This window comes from Canis lupus, chromosome 12, assembly GCF_011100685.1.
Source record: "Canis lupus familiaris isolate Mischka breed German Shepherd chromosome 12, alternate assembly UU_Cfam_GSD_1.0, whole genome shotgun sequence".
Taxonomy (NCBI): Eukaryota; Metazoa; Chordata; class Mammalia; order Carnivora; family Canidae; genus Canis; species Canis lupus.
In genome coordinates this window covers 43765406-43785714 of record NC_049233.1, presented here as the reverse complement: position 1 = coordinate 43785714, position 20309 = coordinate 43765406, and the positions used below count along the sequence as shown (strand labels likewise).

The 20309-nt window shown below is 35.7% G+C and overlaps 1 protein-coding gene across 1 annotated transcript in view; it reads right to left on the bottom strand.

Moving 5' to 3' along the window:
* The window catches only part of DOP1A (DOP1 leucine zipper like protein A), a 73664-nt gene that overhangs the window by 16395 nt on the left and 36960 nt on the right, over positions 1-20309 (bottom strand). Inside the window, 10 exon segments of the mRNA XM_038554630.1 lie at positions 2236-2340; positions 3489-3544; positions 5242-5376; positions 9200-9325; positions 10855-11037; positions 11140-11251; positions 12087-14076; positions 15773-16032; positions 17438-17538; positions 19689-19841. Coding sequence (XP_038410558.1) covers positions 2236-2340; positions 3489-3544; positions 5242-5376; positions 9200-9325; positions 10855-11037; positions 11140-11251; positions 12087-14076; positions 15773-16032; positions 17438-17538; positions 19689-19841 — 3221 coding nt within the window.

The window sequence follows — 20309 nt, the reverse complement described above, 5'->3', positions numbered from 1 at the left end:
TGGTTGCCAAGCCAGAATTGATAGTTCCCATAAGGGAATTAAGTGCAGAAGCTAACTCTATATATAGAATCACACATCTACACATATAAAATCCCTATTAGAACTACAGAAGTTGACTAAAAGGTCAAAGTTCTTTGCACTTGGTTGAATTTCTATCCATTCAGCATAAAACAGGTTGACTGTTGCTGGCTATTAAAGACCTCACTGGACTGTCTGAGGTAATGTAAAAAGGTTGGGGAAAAGTTTACTCTATTTTCTTTCCATCCCCCTCCTTATATCTTAAGCAGTCATTTTCAATCTTTAGGGTGTACTCACTCAAATCACAGGGATCTTCCTAGAAAGCAGATTATAATGGGGTTGGTCTGGGGTGAAGCCTGAGATCTTACATTTCCAGTAAGCTCCCAGGTGATTCCAATGCTGCTGGCTAAACATCAACCTTTAAGCAGCAAAGTCTTCAAGAAAATGTATTCTCCTTTCTCACTCTTATACCTGCCATTTCCTGTTCTCCCTCCCGGCTGCCTCTGGAATCTGGTGCTATCAGTGAGCCCTCTTCTCTCTAGACTAGAATCTTCTATCGCTCCCACTTAAATAACACCCATTATTGGCCAGGCATTGTTCTAAGAATTTAACAAATATTAACTAATTTAATCCTCATAAGAACTTTCAGTTGGCATTATTATCATATGCATTTTATAGATGGAGAGGTTAAATAATGGGCCCAAGGCCACACAGCTAAGAAGTGAAGGAGCAGGGAACTGAATGCAGGCAGAGGGCAATTTCAAAGTCTTTGCTGTTCACTAACATCCTCCGATCTTCTTCTTCTTTCTTTTCTTCCTTTCTTCTACCTTCTTCCTTTCTTCTTCCTTCCTTTCTCCTTCCTTCCTTCCTTCCTTCCTTCCTTCCTTCCTTCCTTCCTTCCTTCCTTCCTTCCTTCCTTCCTCCTCCCCCTCCCCCTCCTCCTCCTCCTTTTTTTTTTTTTTTTCCCCCAAATACACCCAACATGGGGCTGGAATTCCATGTCCATGGAATGAGCCAGCGACGGGCCCCCAGATCTTCTTTACCATTAATGATGACTTCCAAATCACTTTTCCTACTGCGACTTTATGGTTTCTCTTTCTTTTCATGATTAAACATCTTCAAAAAGTAGTCCACACTTTCTCACTTTAACCCTGGGCTGTTAACATCTGTGCTTACTATCTCACTAAACTCCTCTCTCCTAAATCACCAGTCCTCTCGAAATCATCAATAAATACACCCTCTTATTATCCCCCTGTCTTCTGTAATCTCCCTGCAAGTGCTACTGGAGCCTCTTCTCTTTTTCTAAAACATGGAACATATCTGGTTTTCTTCCAATTTTCTGATATTTCCTTTTCTATCTCCCTTGCTGGTCTCTTTTTCTTTATTCTTTGTCCTATTTGTACTGTCCCATCCTTGGTAGTTCACACACTCCCTGCCTCCCACATGGAACAGCATTCCTAGCCTACCCTCTTTCTCCTCGGATCCATACTACTACTAACTTGCTAGTCATGTCCCTCTTCGAGGCCTGCCATCACTCCCATCCTTGTGAAAGACCAAATATCTTAAACTAAAACACAGAATCCTTTCCCATCTAGCTCCCAGATCCCTTTTCATCTTCATCTTTCCCCCTCTGCTCTACTCTAAGAACCAAACCAGACAATACACACTGCTCTAGTGTTCCTTCCCATTTCTGTCTCCACAAAGGCTTTCTGCTCCTGACACCTTCATTCACTGAACTAGTATCTACTGGAGACATGTAATGAACAATGGTGAGCAAAAAACCAACAATGTCCATGATACCATGATGCCTGCAGTTAAGAACGGGAAGACGGATTTATCAAGTAATCGTACAAATTAGTAACATAGATAAAGAAACTTCAAAATAGAGAAAATGACTTTTTAAGCCGTTTATGTAGAGGGCCCTAAACTCTAATGACTCTCCTCTTCCCCATCAGCCATCCTACTCATCCCTAAAGCAATTATTATTAGTTTTATGTTAGTGCATTTACATTTTGTACAAAGACACACTGTTTCTTCCCTACCACTATCCAGCCCCTTTTTCTTCAGGTCTCAAACCATATGTCTAATTCTATACCTTGAGAATTCCATGAGAATACAGAGAGATTCCATGGTCACCTAAAAACATCTGTTATTCAGCAGTTAAGACAATGAACATTTTTTTTCTTCAAAATAATATTTTTAAGTGAAATTGCTTACCCAAGTATAAGAAACTGCCCTGGGGCTGGAAGACTCAGTTGTATAGAGTCTTTCAGAAGTATCAACAGTGATGCCCAGCTATCCACTAAATTGGGCACTGGAATTCTGCAAGACAAATATGGTTTTGTATATATGTAATTTTCTTTGTATTTTCCCACAGCCTTTAAAACATTTTCCTACTAGTTTCTCTAAACATTCCCTAAATTTGTGTAGACTATACCAGGGCAAAATTCCTAAAAGCTCTATGTTTTCTACCAATATTATATAAAAAGAAACCCAACACATTTAAAATATCCAGTGTGACTTTTTATAGAAATTTTGCTATACAAATCCCAGTTTTTCATCACATGGACTCTCAGAAGTAAAATACAATCGCAGTAAGTCTAATTACTAACATCATAGTCCCTTGCTCTTGGTCCTGTTCTCTCCACTTAACTCTTGTATTTGCTCTTTTTTCCATCACCTATGAGTCTTTAGCTCATCTAAGGGAGAGTCATCAATCTATCCTGAACATTGGTCTAACATCTAGAGAAATTAAGATTATCTCTGTTTTGGTCTGGCCTTAACTCTAACACTTCTATGTATCTAAGTTCAAACTTTATTTAGGTAGTCCTTGCTTGAATCACAGTTTAAATATACTACCTAACCTAACTATAGATGTTTGTCACAGATCACAAACTGATGCCAAGTTTGGTGATTAAAATGCAATTGCCCTATAAGGGAGGATTAAGACTCAGGTTCTCTAGTAAGAAGTCTATCAAAACTCAGCAGACTTCTGCTCAGGGGTCACCAAACTGGAATACCAGAACAAGAAGCTAAACACCAAACTGGAATACCAGAACAAGAAGGTATTTTATCATCATCCCTAATATTAAAAAAAAAAAAAAAAAATCAGATGAAATTACCACATGTTCACCTATATCAAAATAATAGTGAATTCGGCAGCAACAAGCATGGTTTCAAGAATTGGATTCAGCTTTTCACTTATATTTAAATGATTTTCTTAAAATTCACTGCTTCAGTATCCAGTATATCTTCAATAAACTTAGGTCTTTAGGTGCAGGATCTCTATGGCAAGCTCATTAACGTACCCACTGACTTGTATAAATACACCCATAGGCAATGTTTCTAACATTTTTCGTTTCCAAAGGACAACTTAGCAACTTGAAAGAATTCAGGTGTTTTTCTCCTCTATTCCCTATCTTTGACACATTGCTAATGCAGTAAGGAGAGATCCACATCGGTTATCTTACCTTTGAATATAAGCATAGAAAAACTGAAGCATGCAGACTTCCAAAGAAAGATGTTTCTATAAACAAAAGAAATCAATTTTACAGTGAAGAAAAACGCTGCCTTTGCTTTTTTATTGTTGCAACTACTCTGTACTTTACTGCCAATTTTTAATCTAAACATTAAAAGAAAACAAAAACACTAGTTTGTCATAAAAAAGGCCTCGCAAAGTCTCTTTCATTTAGTAGAAAAAAAAAACTTAACCCTGGAGCTGTTTAAAAAATTGAAAATGCACAGAAGAAATCAAAAGATTCTCAATTCCCACCTGCAATACATCAAAAGTTTGACACTCCAGCCATTACTTTTCAATGATCATCTACTCTCTGTAAGCATCAAGATCAGTTTTATTTTAATCAGCGTATACTTGTTTGGTGCTAGCAGAATTGGGTTGAAGATTTTTATGAAATTTGAATTTAAATCTATTTTACTACAAGTTTCTACTAAATTAGTGTAGCTTATTCAAATCTGATATCAACTACTAATAGTATCCTAATGTAGTCTTTAACTAGAGAGTACCAAGTGTTAACATACAATAAAAAACACTTGCCCTTAGAAACTAGCAATAGGCAAGAAATAGGCAAGAAAATGATACTGATGTCCACTGACATGTACCAATTTGTTTCTTTTTAGTATCAACTATTCCCTTGAAAGTTGCCCTTTATCACACAAAGAAAAATCAAGTATCAAATCAAGTTCTGGCTTCAGAACTTAGAGCAGTTGTAGGGGGTGGGGCAGAATTTGCTAGTACTTATTTCCATATCCTCTGTGCTTAGTCCAATGTCTGGCACAAGCAGATGCTCAAAATATTATGAATTGAGCTTTCATAGGCAACTTTAATCCTATTGCAAATGCCTCAGGGGTGATGTAGGAATAGTAAGCCAATTAATACGAAGCTAGTATGAATATTAGCTATTCACACATACACAAGTATACTCTTCCCATTGGGAATTCAAGAAAAAGATAAAATTAAAAAAAACAAACATTTTTAGATACATGTAATAATTCTGTTAAGGATCTGATTTGGTTTATTTTGACTTGGCTTACAGTCTAATGTTTACAGGTCATAAATATTTTCTCTGAAAATATCTTTTAGGATTGCTGGAACAAAGAGCAGAAGAAAGTAGAGAAGTCCATAATTTTACTGATCTGGAGACTTCTTATCTGCCTAATTAGAGGCAATGCATTGTGAATGCCGACTATATTATTTAGTTTCTGTGGCCCTTGAAAAGTTTGAGATTGTACATGGTCCAGAAATGACACTAAGTAGAACTAAGGTTATGGCAAAACGCTAGACATTCGTTCTAAAGAGAAAGCAATAAAGAAGCTGTTAAAAAAAAAAAAAAAAAAACCAGAAAAGAAAAAAAAGGCAACAATTGTAGTAAGCAGACCTTAGGTTCTGGTTGCATGTTCTTCCTTTAAATGACCATAAAAAAAAACCTCCCCTAAGAATTCAGTCATACAACTCTTAACTACGTTAAATGTTCACATAAGAGATCTTAGCAGTTAATGGCTCTTCACTGGCTACAGGAAAGATCCCAATGGCAGTCACTGCAGATACTGATAAATATTTTTATCACAGTAGAGTGAGGGCAACATGCCTTCCTCTTTGCAATCTGTAAGAGTTAAAAGGACATTACTGTACAAAAAAACATCTTACCTACCAGCATCATTTCTGAAATAGAACTATAAATAAAAGCAAAGGAAAGCTCTTCTTACCTTGTCCTTGGCTATGGCTGGGGGCTGCTTTAAAACTTCCTTCACAGTCTGCATAACAGTTTCTGCTCTCATGACACTGATTGAGCGAACCAGTTCTACTAGTAAAAGCTGTTCTTCACTGGCTGTAGGAATGACCTGAATAAACACATCATTGTATTTCTGTATGTATGTGGGTACATAAGTCTTTTAAGAGAAATCACAGAATTAAGAGAATATTTCATGCCCCCCCCTTTTTAAAGATTTTTTATTTACTTATTTATTCAGGGGGGGGGGAGGGAGAGAGAGAAAGAGAGAGAGAGGCAGAGACACAGGCAGAGGGAGAAGCAGGCTCCATGCAGGGAGCCCAATGTGGGACTCGATCCCAGGTCTCCAGGATCAGGCCCTGGGCGGAAGGCGGTGCTAAACCGCTAAGCCACCCAGGCTGCCCTCATGGCCCCTTTTTAATATAAAAGACTTTGCAAGTCTCTTGATTACTTTAGGTTAAAAAAATATATATATCAATACAATGTATATACATCATTTCAAAAAATCAAACAGGACAATAAGCCTTACAAGAAAAGACAGCTGTGTCCTATCCTATATCTCACACCCCAAAGCAATCATGCTCAACTCAGCTCTTGTTTATTTCTGAGTAATACAGATAGCTATTTTTTCCTATTTCATGATTTTTTTCAATTTCCTATTGACTTCCTACTTCAGAAGACAAAAATTTAGCTTCCTTACACTTTTCTCCCTATCTTCCCAACATAGTTATGTCATAATTTTACTTTAATCAATATCCAATATTCATTTAACTACGTATGGTTGTACTGTTGTACTGTGTATTATACTGTCATTACCTTTCTTTTACTTTCTGTTCTTTCTAGAGTTAATAAACTGCTTTATTTTTGTTTGGTTTTCTCCATTTCTATCAGATTCATCCCCCAAATACTCCAACAACTGTAAACCTCTCATTACATATTCAAATGCATTAGGTAATTAATCTTCTACCTTTTCCTCCTCTTCTCTCTCTTATTTTTTCCTTGAGACATCTGTTAGAGGTCTTTTTGTTCTACCCTGGCTTGGTACTCCCTGGGCTTGCTACACATTAACATCCTGATCTCTTTTCTTTGACTATCAGCCTTGAGATTCCTGTTCCTTGTCTATTGTGTCCAAACCCCTATTTCTCGGATCCCATGTCTTCTTCCTTTTTTTATTCCTCTTCTAGTGGAGATGCTTCTTTCATCTCAGTAGCTGAGAAAGTGTGAATTGATGGCAATGCCTTTTTAAAATATAGATATTGCAGTTTCAAAATGCTTCGAATGACAGTTTGACTAGATATAGCATTATAGGTTGAAACTAACTTTCCCATCACAATTTCCAGCACTGCTCTTAACAAATATATCATTATTCCACTGAATAGGATCAGTATTTTCTCTTCAGAACATTTTCAGATCTCTGATATCCAGTGTTCTGAAATTACATCCTGATCTTTGTGTAGATCTCTTTTCACAGTATGTGTAGAAACGGATTTCCTTCATTTCTGGAGAATTTTCTTGTACAATTTCATTAATATTTTTTCTCCTTAATTTCTTCTTTTTGCAAGAAGATAGTGACACCCCCCCCCCCCCCAGTATCACTCCTAATTTTCTGATCTCTTTGCCTCTACTTTCTGTATCTCTAAATTTGTATTTTATTTCTGGTGTTTATCCACTTTCTCTTCTTTCTTTCTTTCTTTCTTTCTTTCTTTCTTTCTTTCTTTCTTTCTTTCTTTCTTTCTTTCTTTCTTTCTTATTTTATTTTTATTTATTTTTTTTTCCACTTTCTCTTCTGACCTTAAACTGATTTTGTTTGGTGTCTGCTATAAAAAATTTTATATCTAAGAAAAATTTTAATTTTTGCAAAGGTCTTTCTTATAACTTATATCATGGATGCAATATAGTTTCATCTCTTGGAAAGGCATTACTATATTATTACTTACCTGTTATTCTGTTACCTGCATTATTTCTTTAGACTTTATCTAGTTGTTCTGGTCACTATCTATCATATTAGAGGCTTTTGTCATGTGGCTGGTATTTCATATTTATTCAATATATTTGGCTCTATATTTATGTGAAGAATATAAATAAATATGTAATATTTATATAAATATAGCTAATATTTACAGAGTGCTTATTAAGTGCTGGGTGTTGTTCTAAGTACTGTAGATATATATTCTTCCAATTCTGACAGTCCCATAAAGTAGTATTTTTAACCTCAGGGTCAATCAGTTAGTGAGTAAACTAAGGATATGAAACCCAGGGATCTGGTTTCAAAGTCTATGCTCTTAACAACCATGCTATTATTGCCCTTGAAAAAGGTTATTAAAAAGTAATGAGAAATCAAACATTTGTGTGTAATATGGATCGGTAGGGAGGCCTCCCTGTGTGGTGACTACAGCCTAGTTTTTTGTTTATAGACCCAAAAACTTTAGTACCTCTAGGTCTTTTTTATTGGTCAGGTCATTTCCCCAGGGAGGAATCCTCAAAATTCCTAAGGACCATATGGCTTCGTGCTACCTCACTCGGGTGAAGCTAATGCCCACTTTTCAGTATATAAACTTTCTGCAAATGCTCCTGTCTGTTTTCATCATGAAGTCTAATGTCTACCTGTATGAATCTTCTGCCCTTGGGTTCAGAGCCTTTCTTAACCAACACTTTAAAGAGCAAACTTGACTCCAGTTTCCCGCTTGGGTAGCATAACAGTTGGTGGTCATATGAGTTGGGGAAAAGGAATCTAGGAGTAGTTAGCTGCTCCTTATATATAAATTTTCAATCAATCTTCCAGATTTCAGCCCCATCCCAACCCTTTATATTTAGAAGCACCTGACACTTCCACTTCCAAAGACTATCTGTAGTTTTACAGTGGCAACTGGTTCCTTTCTTGCAGCAATTTGGTTATCAATTTTCTTTATTAAATCAGTTACCACTCAGACCTGTGTTTTTTTTCATCTTGCAAAATTTTGCTGACACTTATTTTTCTGTGGTCAACTCTCTCTTTTGTCATGGTTTTGGTTTATGTCTTTCCAAATTCTTCTACTCTCAAATTTGAAAGAAGAACAGAGAAAAATGCAGATGTTTGATATACCTTGTTCAACCACAGGTCCTTGACTGATTTTAAATAATCCAGGATTTTACTTCTGTCTCATGTAGTATCTGCTATTCAATTATCCCATGGAAAAAAAATGTCATAAGTAGGAATGTTTATTTTCATTCCTTTTGAAACTTCAACATATATGTGATGTGAAATCAGCACAAAAATAACACATCAGAAACCTTGAACTAGACAAATCATATATCTTATGTGAATGTTGATTATTTAATAGCCTGAATATTCTAATGAGTCACTATTTCCAATTTAGAACATTTTTGAGCTTTCAAACTCACAGAGCAGCAAAAATCTCACATATAATCCAGGTAAACCAATATATAGATTACATTTAGAAATGAACTACTTAAGCTATAATGTCTTAATGAAAAACTAAGGTAAAAACTCCATAATCTTGCTTTGTACCCTAAATGACTAACATTTAAAAAGTACACTGGGTGGCTCAGTGGTTGAGCCTCTGCCTTCAGGCTCAGGGCGTGATCCCAGGATGGGAGGTGGGGGGGTGGGGGCTGAGTCTCCCTCTGCCAATGCCTATGCCTTTCTCTGTGTCTCTCATAAATAAATAAATAAAATCTTAAAAAACACATTATGTTAACTTTTCTATTTCAAATATAGTTACCATCATACTAATTTCTTTTTCTTGCATAAAATGCTTTTTATTTAAGACATTTAGGCAATGAATACATTATCTAAACCTGTAGAAAAACTACTGTTTTCTATTCCCCATCCCATCCCAGCCCCACTGCAACTAATGGAGAGTTGAAAACTAGCATGTTCTCACCAAATGCTTACCAAATGAAACAACAACAGTAACAAATAGTTAAATAGATACCTTAGTCCTGGTGGTGGTTTTGTTCTGTCTTCTTTCATTCCATACAAATGCAATAGCAGCCATAAAGTGAACACCGTGATTCATTGAAATTGGGCCCAATAATTCAAGGATTTGCTGTCTCAAGTTCTAAAACAATTTAAACAAATGACAAGTTAATTAAAACTTATGACACATTAATAACTAGACTGTACTTCTAGTTTTTTTTAAAAAATAATATATAGCACTTTCATGTTTTGCTACCGAAATAACAGTAGAGGAAACTTTAATAGTGTTAAGAGAGGCAATCATGGTTATTTTAACTGGAAAAGAAGAAAAACCCCAAACCCTATAAAATGACAACTGCCAATCAGCCAGATGCAAGAGTCTATATGACAATAAGAAAACGTATCAATGAAATTCAATTACATTAGTAGATTCCTTTAAAAAGGAAAGGGGGTGTTTTATATTTAAGTGAAATTACACAACAGAAAAGCATATTTAATCTAAACATAAGTACTTAGTAAAAATTTTTGAGTTTCTGCCCTTCCTCTTCCCTCAATTTCAGTTGTTCTCCCATTATTGCATATCTAGGGAGTCAGGTCTACAAGTAAGATTAGGTAACTGAGGGATATCAATTCAACAACTTGACATTGCAGAACATGCTTTCAAATATAATTTTCCTCTAAGTATGAAGGAAAAACTTGGAAAATGCCAGTGTAAGAAAAAAACTTAAAAACTCAACCATTAATCATATTATACTGAGATAGTCATTATTAGCACACTAATTTCTTCTGCATATCATTTTTATATAACTATAAATACAAGATTTGTTCATTTATATAACATCCTTATTTCACTACAGTTTTACACATTTTCCATCCACTAAGATTTCTTCAAAACTGCAATTATTAATAACTCTGTAATGTAACATTAAAAGGATAATTTATTTAACCATTTTTCTTATTTACTGTTTAGGATCTCTCTTTCTGCCACTAAATAAGGCTATAATGATATATACATGTATATATATATTCACATAATTTTGATTACCTTAGAATTCATTACTCAAGTAGATTACTAGGTCACAGACTACAAAACCTTTAAAGCTCTCTGTGCATATTGCTAAATTGTTTTCTAGGAGGGTTTTGCATATTAAAATGTCAACTTAAAACAACCTAAAGAAAGGGAATAAAATTATGTATGAATGAACCTCAAAAACATTTTGTCACATGAAAGAAACCAGATACAAAAGACCAAATAACACATGATTCCATTTATTAAAAATGTCCAGAAAAAGCAAATGTATATGCAGAAAAAACAGATTAGTGGTTGAATGGAGTTAGCGAGGGGAACAGGGTGTGACTGCAAATGGGTACCAGGACTCTTTTTGTGGTGGTGGACATATTCAAAGACTGTGGTGACAGTTTCACAACTCTGGGAATGTACTAGAAAAAAAAAATCATTGTATATACTTATAAATGCATGAATTATGTGATACATCATTTCTCAATGAGACAGTTAAAATTATTTGAGAACTAATTATTCAATTCACATAGCGTGCCATAAATTCTACTTAAATTATTCACAAATTCTGAATAAAATCTTTAGGAAAGTCCCAGAAAAAACTCTTTTGAGTTTTTTGTGACTATACACAGAGGAAGTGTGAATTGACTAACCTTAGTGGCTCCAAGATTAATAGTGGTAACAGATGCAGAAGCAGCAACAGCGATCTTTTCTGAAGAATCAGCCTGATGCAGGATGCTCCAAAGCAATGTCACAGAGGACATGATCATATGAAGAATCGAGAGGATTCCACTGCGGGCTTCAAACAAGTGTTTTTGGTCTACGTTGACCAAAAGCTATCAAAGTTGGGGGTAAAAATACATACCAATTACCGAGGTTTACAAATGGGTGTTAAACCTCTGTCTTTTCAAAGGTGTCAAATATTCATGCAGTCTTACTTGGTGATACTGAGTAGTAGGATCCAATAAGCAGTAATGGATAATGGCTGTGATCCCTTCTAAAAGAGTAAGAATCATATCTGGTGGAATGATTGATGCCATCCACAGAGGTCTGAAATAAAATGCATTCATTTGAACACAAGTTCTGTGAAAGAAGTGTTCATGTTTTATCAATAGTAAATGTCTAGTATGTGCTAGGCACATAGTAGGTGCTCAAAAAATATTACATGAAAAAATGACTAAGAGTACACATTAGAAGTTTTTATATCCTAATATCTAAAACAAGTGAGTTGTACTAGAGTTCTTTTTGGCTAAAGAATTCAATATATATATAGCCAGTAAATATCTAGCAACTACATAATAGCAGGTGATCAATATTGATGATACAGACAGTTTTCTCATATTTTACAATATTCAATACAAATTTAGCTAAGTTTATACAGGACATAAAGCAGACACTTGTCTATTAAACACTTGGCTAATTTCTGACAGATTAATTGAGCATGGGGATACAGGTGGAAGACATCACTAAACTATAAAAATTGGAAACAAAAAATCAGATGGGAAAACAGTTATTTTTAATTATTTTTAGTGTGATATTAATTTCCACTAAGATAACTTATCAAATAAAACTAGGGAAACCCTTTGCTTGGCTTTGTATTACTTTTGCCAGCTCAGTCAAGAAGAACATCAAAATTAATTTCAACTCTTAGAGGAGAAAAAAGGCCTGTTTAAATACTCCTCTTTTCCATTTTGGATTTCTTTTACTAATACTCTCCCTCAAGCTGAATTTCCTCCTTTGTGAAAATAACATACTATTTATAACCTTGTACTATTTGTAACTGATAACCACTAATTTATTTACTCAAATTGTAACTGATTTTCTGGACAATTATGTAGTCATGATGTGAAAAATGTCAGTGATAAAGTTAAAAATCAACCCTTACCTACTATCGGACAATCCTGTCTCGTATTTGTACTGCTGGATTAAATTATCTAAATTTCGGCAAAGCTGTAGTGTCACAGAAACAACCACTCTCTGCAGAACTTTTCCCATGTAAGGAAGAGTAGATGTGATTAAACCAATCCACTGTGGGTGCATCTTACAGGCACAGTGTTGATGCAAAGCTCGTATCACTGCACAGAGAAACATGCCTTGACATGTAATTGGCTGAGCATGGAGATACTGAAGAGAAGTCATGGGCTGATGGGGATTAATGTGTTCCAGATCAGATACAACAAAATCAAAACCTGTTTCATTCTCTTCGGGGACAGTCATTACTCGGTGTTCTAGAACAATGAGCTTCTGAAGCACTTTAAGAAGCTGTGACTGGAGTGTACTGCCATTGTCAAATTCGTCTTCTGAGAAATTGATAAGGCTATCTTCTGAGAAACCTTCTTCCACGGCAACCATGTTCTTACCTGCCATTTTCTCACTATGCCATTTCTGTGCACTAAAGATAGATGACAGCAAACAGTGAAGAATCACTTTCTGAACTTTGCACTTAGATAACATATCAGAGATAAAACTAGGGAAACCCTTTGCTGAGCTTTCTATTACTTTTGCCAGCTCAGTAAAGAGAAGCGTCAAAATTTCTATGCTCATCATCTGCATGTTTCGATTGCCTATTAAGTCTTGTGCAGTGACCTTGACATGAGTTGGGTAATGACTACGCATGTAATACAAGCAGAGGGAAATGAGAATTTCTATGTACATAGAACTCCGGAAGTTATGATTTGAGTCTACTGGAATGTGACTATAAAAGTCTTTGCCCATGACAGAAATCCGGTGTCTGGCCAAGAGATTCTGAAGCAGAGACAACTGAGGGGTATACGCATTATTTACACTAGTGGTTGAAATGGCATTTACAAAAGTAATAGGGTTAGTTTTCAAGATGGCTTTGATAGCAGAGAAAGCATACAGAGTCCTTGATGAATCATACAACTGGAGATACAGAAGCACATGCTGATAGAGCGGATGGATGTTGAAATTGGGAGATTTCCGTGATCCTGGAGAACCCATGTCACTCTCAATTTCAGAAATTTCTCCCTCTCCACAGCTGTACCAGTTCTCTAAATCTAGACCGTCGCTGAAGAACACACTGGTTTGTTTGAGTTTTTCATTTGAAGTTTTTTTCTTATCATCATCCTTTTTTCTGGCAAGTTTTACTTTAGGTTTTGCTCCTGGTTGTTTACCTGACTCCTTAACGATGGTTTCTTTCTCAGAGACTTTTTCTGATAATTTTTCTTTGAAGCTGAACTGGATACTACTGTGACTCCTCTGTCTAGATTTGGTTTCTATGGAAGCAACATTAGAGTCCTGGAGAGCCTGTGTGGTTCCTGAAATACAAGGTGAGGAACTATTTCTGGAGATTCCATTTGCCACACACTCAGGGCCTCCTTCCGCAGACACAGACAGAAATGGAGAACCATCATTACTCAGCAAAGCACTCTGGCTCTGCTGAGCAGACTGATCATCAGTTTTAAGTGCCTCCTCACCCAGACCTACATCACTGTGCTTTGGGGGAATAGCTTCCATTTCTAACTGGGACGTGACTGATGCAGATTCTGCTTCGAGGCCACTTACAACTTTACATATCAGGTCAAACACTACCTGCTGAACATCATCATCAGGGGAGCAGGCATTTGGCATTTGGGAATCTTCCTGGACATTCGCATTTTCAGGATCGACATCATAACTCAAGTTGTCCCCAGCAGAGGACTGTGAGCATCCAGAGTCAGAACTCTGGAGAACTTCTATCTGCTGGTCTGGAAGGTCAAAATCAGATACAACCATTGGAATTGTCTCGCTGCTGGTACTTAGAAGGGAAAGTCTGTCACTCAATGGATTAACAGTGAGACTAAAGTTCTCTATTTCGTCCATGGTAAGCGGCTTTTCACCATTTCCTTTAGATGCAATGAGTTGTACTTGGCTTACTGGCATAGGAGAAAAACAGTACAGAAGGAAAATTATAAAACATATTAAAATAATTGAAATGTAGACTGAACTCAAGATTTTTACTCATTACCTTCATCACCTATTTATACTTCCCTACTAAAATTATATTTTACTTTTACTATTTTAGATCCTTTAAGTTAGAAAATTTTGTAGATGACTAGTAACTAGAATTTAGTAAAGACAATTCAACAATAGAATGTCTATTAATTGAATTAAACAGAACACATTTAAAACAGAAACAATATAAAAATTTTCCCTTTTCCCCAAATAAGGTATCATTTTTACTGCAGTTCAAAATTTTAGTTTTTTTCCCTCTTTGTGTGATATTTCCTTTAGTTACACTATTTCTAAGAATTCAAATAGTTTGGTAGTTGATTATACATATATATGTAAAATATATATTATATACAAATAATATGTATTTATATATTATATATAAATTATATATAATATATATGATCTCCTTGATTTCAATACAACTCAGTATTTATGAATTATCTAGTATGCCTAAACCTGGAGATAATGGGGGTGAGAGAAGGAAAAAACATCACTGCTCTCTAGAGAGTTTGAACTTAGGAGAGGATCACAAACATATTCATCGCCTTCTGTACCTTTTAGGGGGCATACTAAGCTGTTGGCATTCTTTCACCTAGAGCAGAAGGCTTCCTTTCATAGGAGTAGAAAATGTTATAAAGCTCAGGGAAAGCATAGTGCCCCTACAGGTAAGGAAGCTGATCTCATGGCAAGGGGAGAATTCAGCAGTTAGGCAGGAACTGGAGCGGGGAAAGCGCTAACACAAAGAAGTTGGGGTGACAGGCAGGGTGGAACATGCCCCAGGCAGACTCAGAATAAGTGGTGGAAAAGCAGGTGGAGAAAGGAAACAAGGCTTGTAGAAACACACTAAATAGGAAGTAGAAGCACAATGGCTCAGTCACAGGTTTACTACTCAGCAGCCATGGAACTGTGAGAAAGCCACTGCCCTCTCAGCATCAGCTATCTGCTCAGGAAAATGACCTTTCTATCACTGACCACACAGGGTTACTTGTTAAGATACAAATGATGTATGTGGGCATCGTTAGTCTCCGAAGTGTAATAGACTAATCTAATCTATGCAGCCATATGTTATAGATGGCATCACTTGACCATTTGTAAAGTGTGAACCTCAAGTGGTAATACTGATTACTTAACAAACACTAGGATATGCCAGTCCGCACTAAACATGTCACAGGACAATGTCTGATGTACACAATAAAGCCTGGAAAGGTGGGTCCTACTACTACTATTTCACAGATGAGGAAAATGATTCATGAAATGTAAATGTGCACTATAGGATTATACATTCCCAATGAAATATCTCCCCAGCCTTGAATGATCAAAATTGCTAATTAAATTATAAAGGCATTTTCATCAAAATTGAAGACTGTCTTTGACCAGAGTTGTGCTGACTCCTCCCTTGAAAGAGTCAACTGATAAAGAGAGACAAGTCCTCTTAAGGTTATCACTGACGGAGTATGTTCTGACAGGGCCCACAATGAGGATTGCTGGCACATGTGGAGGGGAGAAAAAGCCCATGGGGAACACCTTACTGTTGCCAATCACCACCATGTTCACCTCTCACTTTATTTTAATAATTTAATTTTAAATAAAGCTGTCCTACTTCCATGTGATATTCACCATTGCTGCAGGCAAAATTTTGCATAAAATGCTTGTCGCTCTCTTCTCCGGGATAATAGGGAGCCTTATTCCAATAACGTTCTGCTTGTACACGCTGCACTGACACCCTCTGGGTTTTGGGATGAAGCAGGAGCAACAGTAATGGTTCCAAAACTCTTGCAATATCATGTCTTTGTAGCACTTGGTTCAGCCAGGCTTGTCCCACAGAGCTAGTAGAACCATCGAGGCTATTCAGGCTATCTAACATGATGAACAGTGACCTACAATGAACACCAATAATTAAAGCAACAGAACATCAACTTTAATCTTAACACTAATTTTTCTTAAATCAGTATTATTTAAGTCTTACTATTTTGAATTAACTTTTAAAAAGTAATCATACTTCAGGATAACTGGTGACCATAGCACTTTAATCATCTTAATCCCTACAGTTTCAGTAGATATGAGAAAGGAGAAAATGGTCTTTCTCTCTTTTCTTATACACTTTTTTTTTTTTTTATTTCACAAGCATACATTACCTTTATAAGATAGATACTAAAGAATAGGAAAAAAACCTCTTAGTCTTGTTTCAGCAACATATTCCTGGCTCATATCACCAAATACTAAACTCCCTGCAAGTCAGCACTTCTTACATGCTCTTCTGTACCCAATCTCTTTACCAAATCAAACTTAAGTGCTTAAGTCAAGGAAAGACCTTCTGTGAAAGGTACGGAGATGTGTTTTGGAATCAGAAAACCCAAGATTCAAATGTGGGCTATCCACTCGACCTCATGTGTGGTCTTGGGCAAGCTGCTTAATTTCTCTGGTCCTTCAGTGCCTCATTTGTATGATGAGAAAAGGGAGTTGTCAAATAGAGATGGCATTTATAAAGTACCTAAGCCAAGCACCTCGTTCATTGTACTGGTTCAACAGCAGATCATTTAAAAATGGTGATGCTATGGAAAAAGTAGTGCTCAGTAAAGCACACATCTGGTCCTGAGCTGGGGCTATAAGCATAGTAGGAGAGTCAGATCTATGGCCTCCTCCAGGAGACCTGCTGGTGAGACTCCTATTATCCAGTGCCAATATCTGAATCTACCATATAATAGCCTCTCCTTGGAAGTTAATGCGAATCTTATATTTGGGGTGTGAGGCATCTTAAGTGGTCTAGATAGACAAGTAGCGAAACCACTCTTAGGTAGCTACAGGTTCTCTGAATCCACGTAAGTGGTCTGTCAGTATTTTAGCAACAGATTTATTATGTCCAGTTCAGGCAGAAGACTGAATATAACTGTTGGAGAAGCAGATACATAATTAACTGTTTAAATGAAACTTCACTGTGAATATAGACTCAAAAAGGCTGTATTCATTGCTGCATCCCTGACACCTAGAATGGTGCCTGGCACATAGTAGGGTCTTGATGAATAGTCATCTAGTGAAAGAAAGGGGCTCTGGGTGCTTCAATGCCATACATTTTAATATAGCTTAGATTAAAAAAAACAATTTATAAGTTTTCTTTATAAAATCTGTAAGTTAAAAATAAATAAATAAATAAATAGATAGATAGATAAATAAATAAAACAAAATCTGTAAGTTATTTTCTACCCCTGCCAAACTAGGCAGAGGATTCAATAAAAGAGACATTGAGATATCTGACTGCAAATCCAAATATCAAATGCAACAAACCTGTCAAAAGAACGCGCAAAGGATGATGACTTATTTATATGGAGATCCCTTGTGAGATGCCAAAGAACTGCGAACTTTGCATGTGCTTCCATCCTTATTTTCTGAGGAGGAAGATGGGAGATTAAATTATTTTATTCTCCTTTGAAGATATTAAGAGATTTTAATAAATGAAAGTAGTAATTTACGAGGCAGTATTAGGTTCAATGTTCATAGTACTCAACACACAACACAATAAATTGTTTTTATGAAAGTAGAAACATAAAAGAGACTTAAATGTATACAGATATATTAAACCTGAAGGATCATCTCATGTTATCTCATAAATCATTAGTATTTAGTTTAGACTAGGTAACCAGTTTTCTAGATTACAACAGGATGGAAAGAACTAAGAACGCACAGTATAGGATGCACTTTCCTTCTTATTTTAATATACATACTTAGTAGTCAAAATTTATTACACTATACAGTTTATTTTTGGTCCCAGGAATTACATAATAATCTCAAATGAATGTGTCATTACTTATAAAGCTGGTTTATTAGATTAAAAAATTTAAACACCTAAAAAATTATGTAAGAAAAACATTATATCGCTTTGAAATTATCTTGAAAACATTAAGTGATATAATAATAATGGACAATATAATGGAAAAATATTCAGAAAGATAAGCATTTGGTCTAGATAATGAACATGAATTAATGTAAATCAGGTAGGAATTGTGAAGTTATCTAGATTTTTATAGTCTTCCTTCAACATTTGTGGAATCCCTCGAGTAAACGCCCTCCAGCATCAGGGACTGAAAACTGTCTAAACTGCGGGTGATCAGTTAGAGGACTTTCTTTTTTTTCTATGGGCCTAATAAATGCTTTTCTTTTCTTTCTTTTTTTTTTTAATAAATGCTTTTCCTATGAAGCCTGTGTTTGTACATCAACAAATACAAACACATAAAAAAAGAAAAGTAACAGTATTTTAATTTTTTCATGGATGTATACCTTTATTCAGAACTTAGTATTTCTTTAAAAATATCACACAAGTAAACAGTTATATAATTTGTCCTAGATTTATATTTAATATAAACAAATTAAATGCAAGCCTTTATCAAACCTTTTATTCCTAAATAATTTTAAAAGAATGTGTTGAAGCAGACATAGAATTTTAATAAACTTTATTCCTCTTTTTTTTTTATTGGAGTTCAATTTGCCAACATATAGCATAACACCCAGTCTCATCCCGCCAAGTGCCTCCCTCAGTGCCCACCACCCAACTTATTCCTCTTATTCCTTCATTTGCCACTTCCCTTCTTGCCAAAAGCTTCATTTACTCAACACAATGCCTTTTTCTTTTTAATGGCCCATTCAAACTCACTAGCGTTTACAGTACTTAAAAATTAAGGTGATGCACTGCTAAGAGCTGTTTAATAAAATCTTTGATTGACGTTACAGAGTAGGCATGGGAAGACCACACTTCATTAAACTGCCCTGAAGGGATGTCTGGGTGGCTCAGCAGTTGGGCGTCTGCCTTTGGCTCAGGGAGTGATCTGGGAGTCCTGGGATCAAGTCCCACATCAGGCTCCCTGCACGGAGCCTGCTTCTCTCTCTGCCTGTACCTCTGCCTCTCTCTCTGTGTGTCTCTCATGAATAAATAAATAAAATCTAAAAACAAAACCCTGCCCTGAAGAGGTCAACCAGAATGATAGCTCTGGCTTCTTCTCAGGAGCACCTATAATTCTATTACTTTTACTCTTACTGACTTATGGATCATTTCATATACATTAGGATACAAAATCCTTATTTTGAATATGTATTATAATGCAAATAATATCTCATATATTAGCATTCTGTGGCTTATAAATGTAACTTCATACACACATCACTTCATTTCACATACATTAGTTAATGCAGCCATACTTCCAAAACAAGGCTATTGATTCCTCCTTAAGTAATCCAAGAACTTGGCCCAGCAACAACTTGAATCACTGCTATCCACAACTGATGTCCTAAACTAAGAAATAAACCCAGTATTTGATTATGGGTTACTTGATTTCTCCTATTACTGATGCTTTTGTAAAGAACTTTCTTCTAAAGAGAACAGAAGAAATTTGTTTTAAAGACATGAAGATCACTCTGAATGAATTTATATAATCTCTAATCAGATATTAGCTATAATAGTTTTGGTAAAGTTTCTTTAATTTACCTTTTGGTATAATGGGAGTGGGGGAGGTGAGGGAGGGACAAGATAAAAAAAAGAATTTACCTTATCTTTATGGGTTAACTGCTGACTTATAACATCCTCACAGATGCTAGAAGAAGGAACCAAGTTATGTAATTGATAAAACAGTTCCACACTTTTCTGATGGTGCTGAGGTGTCCTATCTCCCAGCTGATCCCACAATGTTAAAGCTACATGCTATAGAAAAAGATGTAAAAGTGACAATGTTACGACACCATAAATTAAAACTTATTTAACAAGCATTTCCTGTTATGTACAAGCCTCTGAATACCAGACCTTGAAGGTCTTCAACATTCATTTATGCCACAAGGATGAAGTGTAGCTTTCCATGTGCTCACTTTTTGGTCATCCAGGCCATTAGAACCTCTTATGATAGATCTTTAATGATGAATTTTTATTTTTTAAGGTCCCTTCCTAATGATATTTATTTTAAACATCAAACATGTAAATACTTTCTACAGGTACCAGAGAGAACCCCATTTCACTACCTTTAATGACATTTAGTAAAGTATTGCTAGAATACGTAGCCTTAGGAGGATACAAATCCCACATTGAATATAATTTAATATTTATGGTTATATGTTACAAAATTAAATATAATTCATAGTTCAAATATCCAAATTACTTAAGATACATAAAATATAG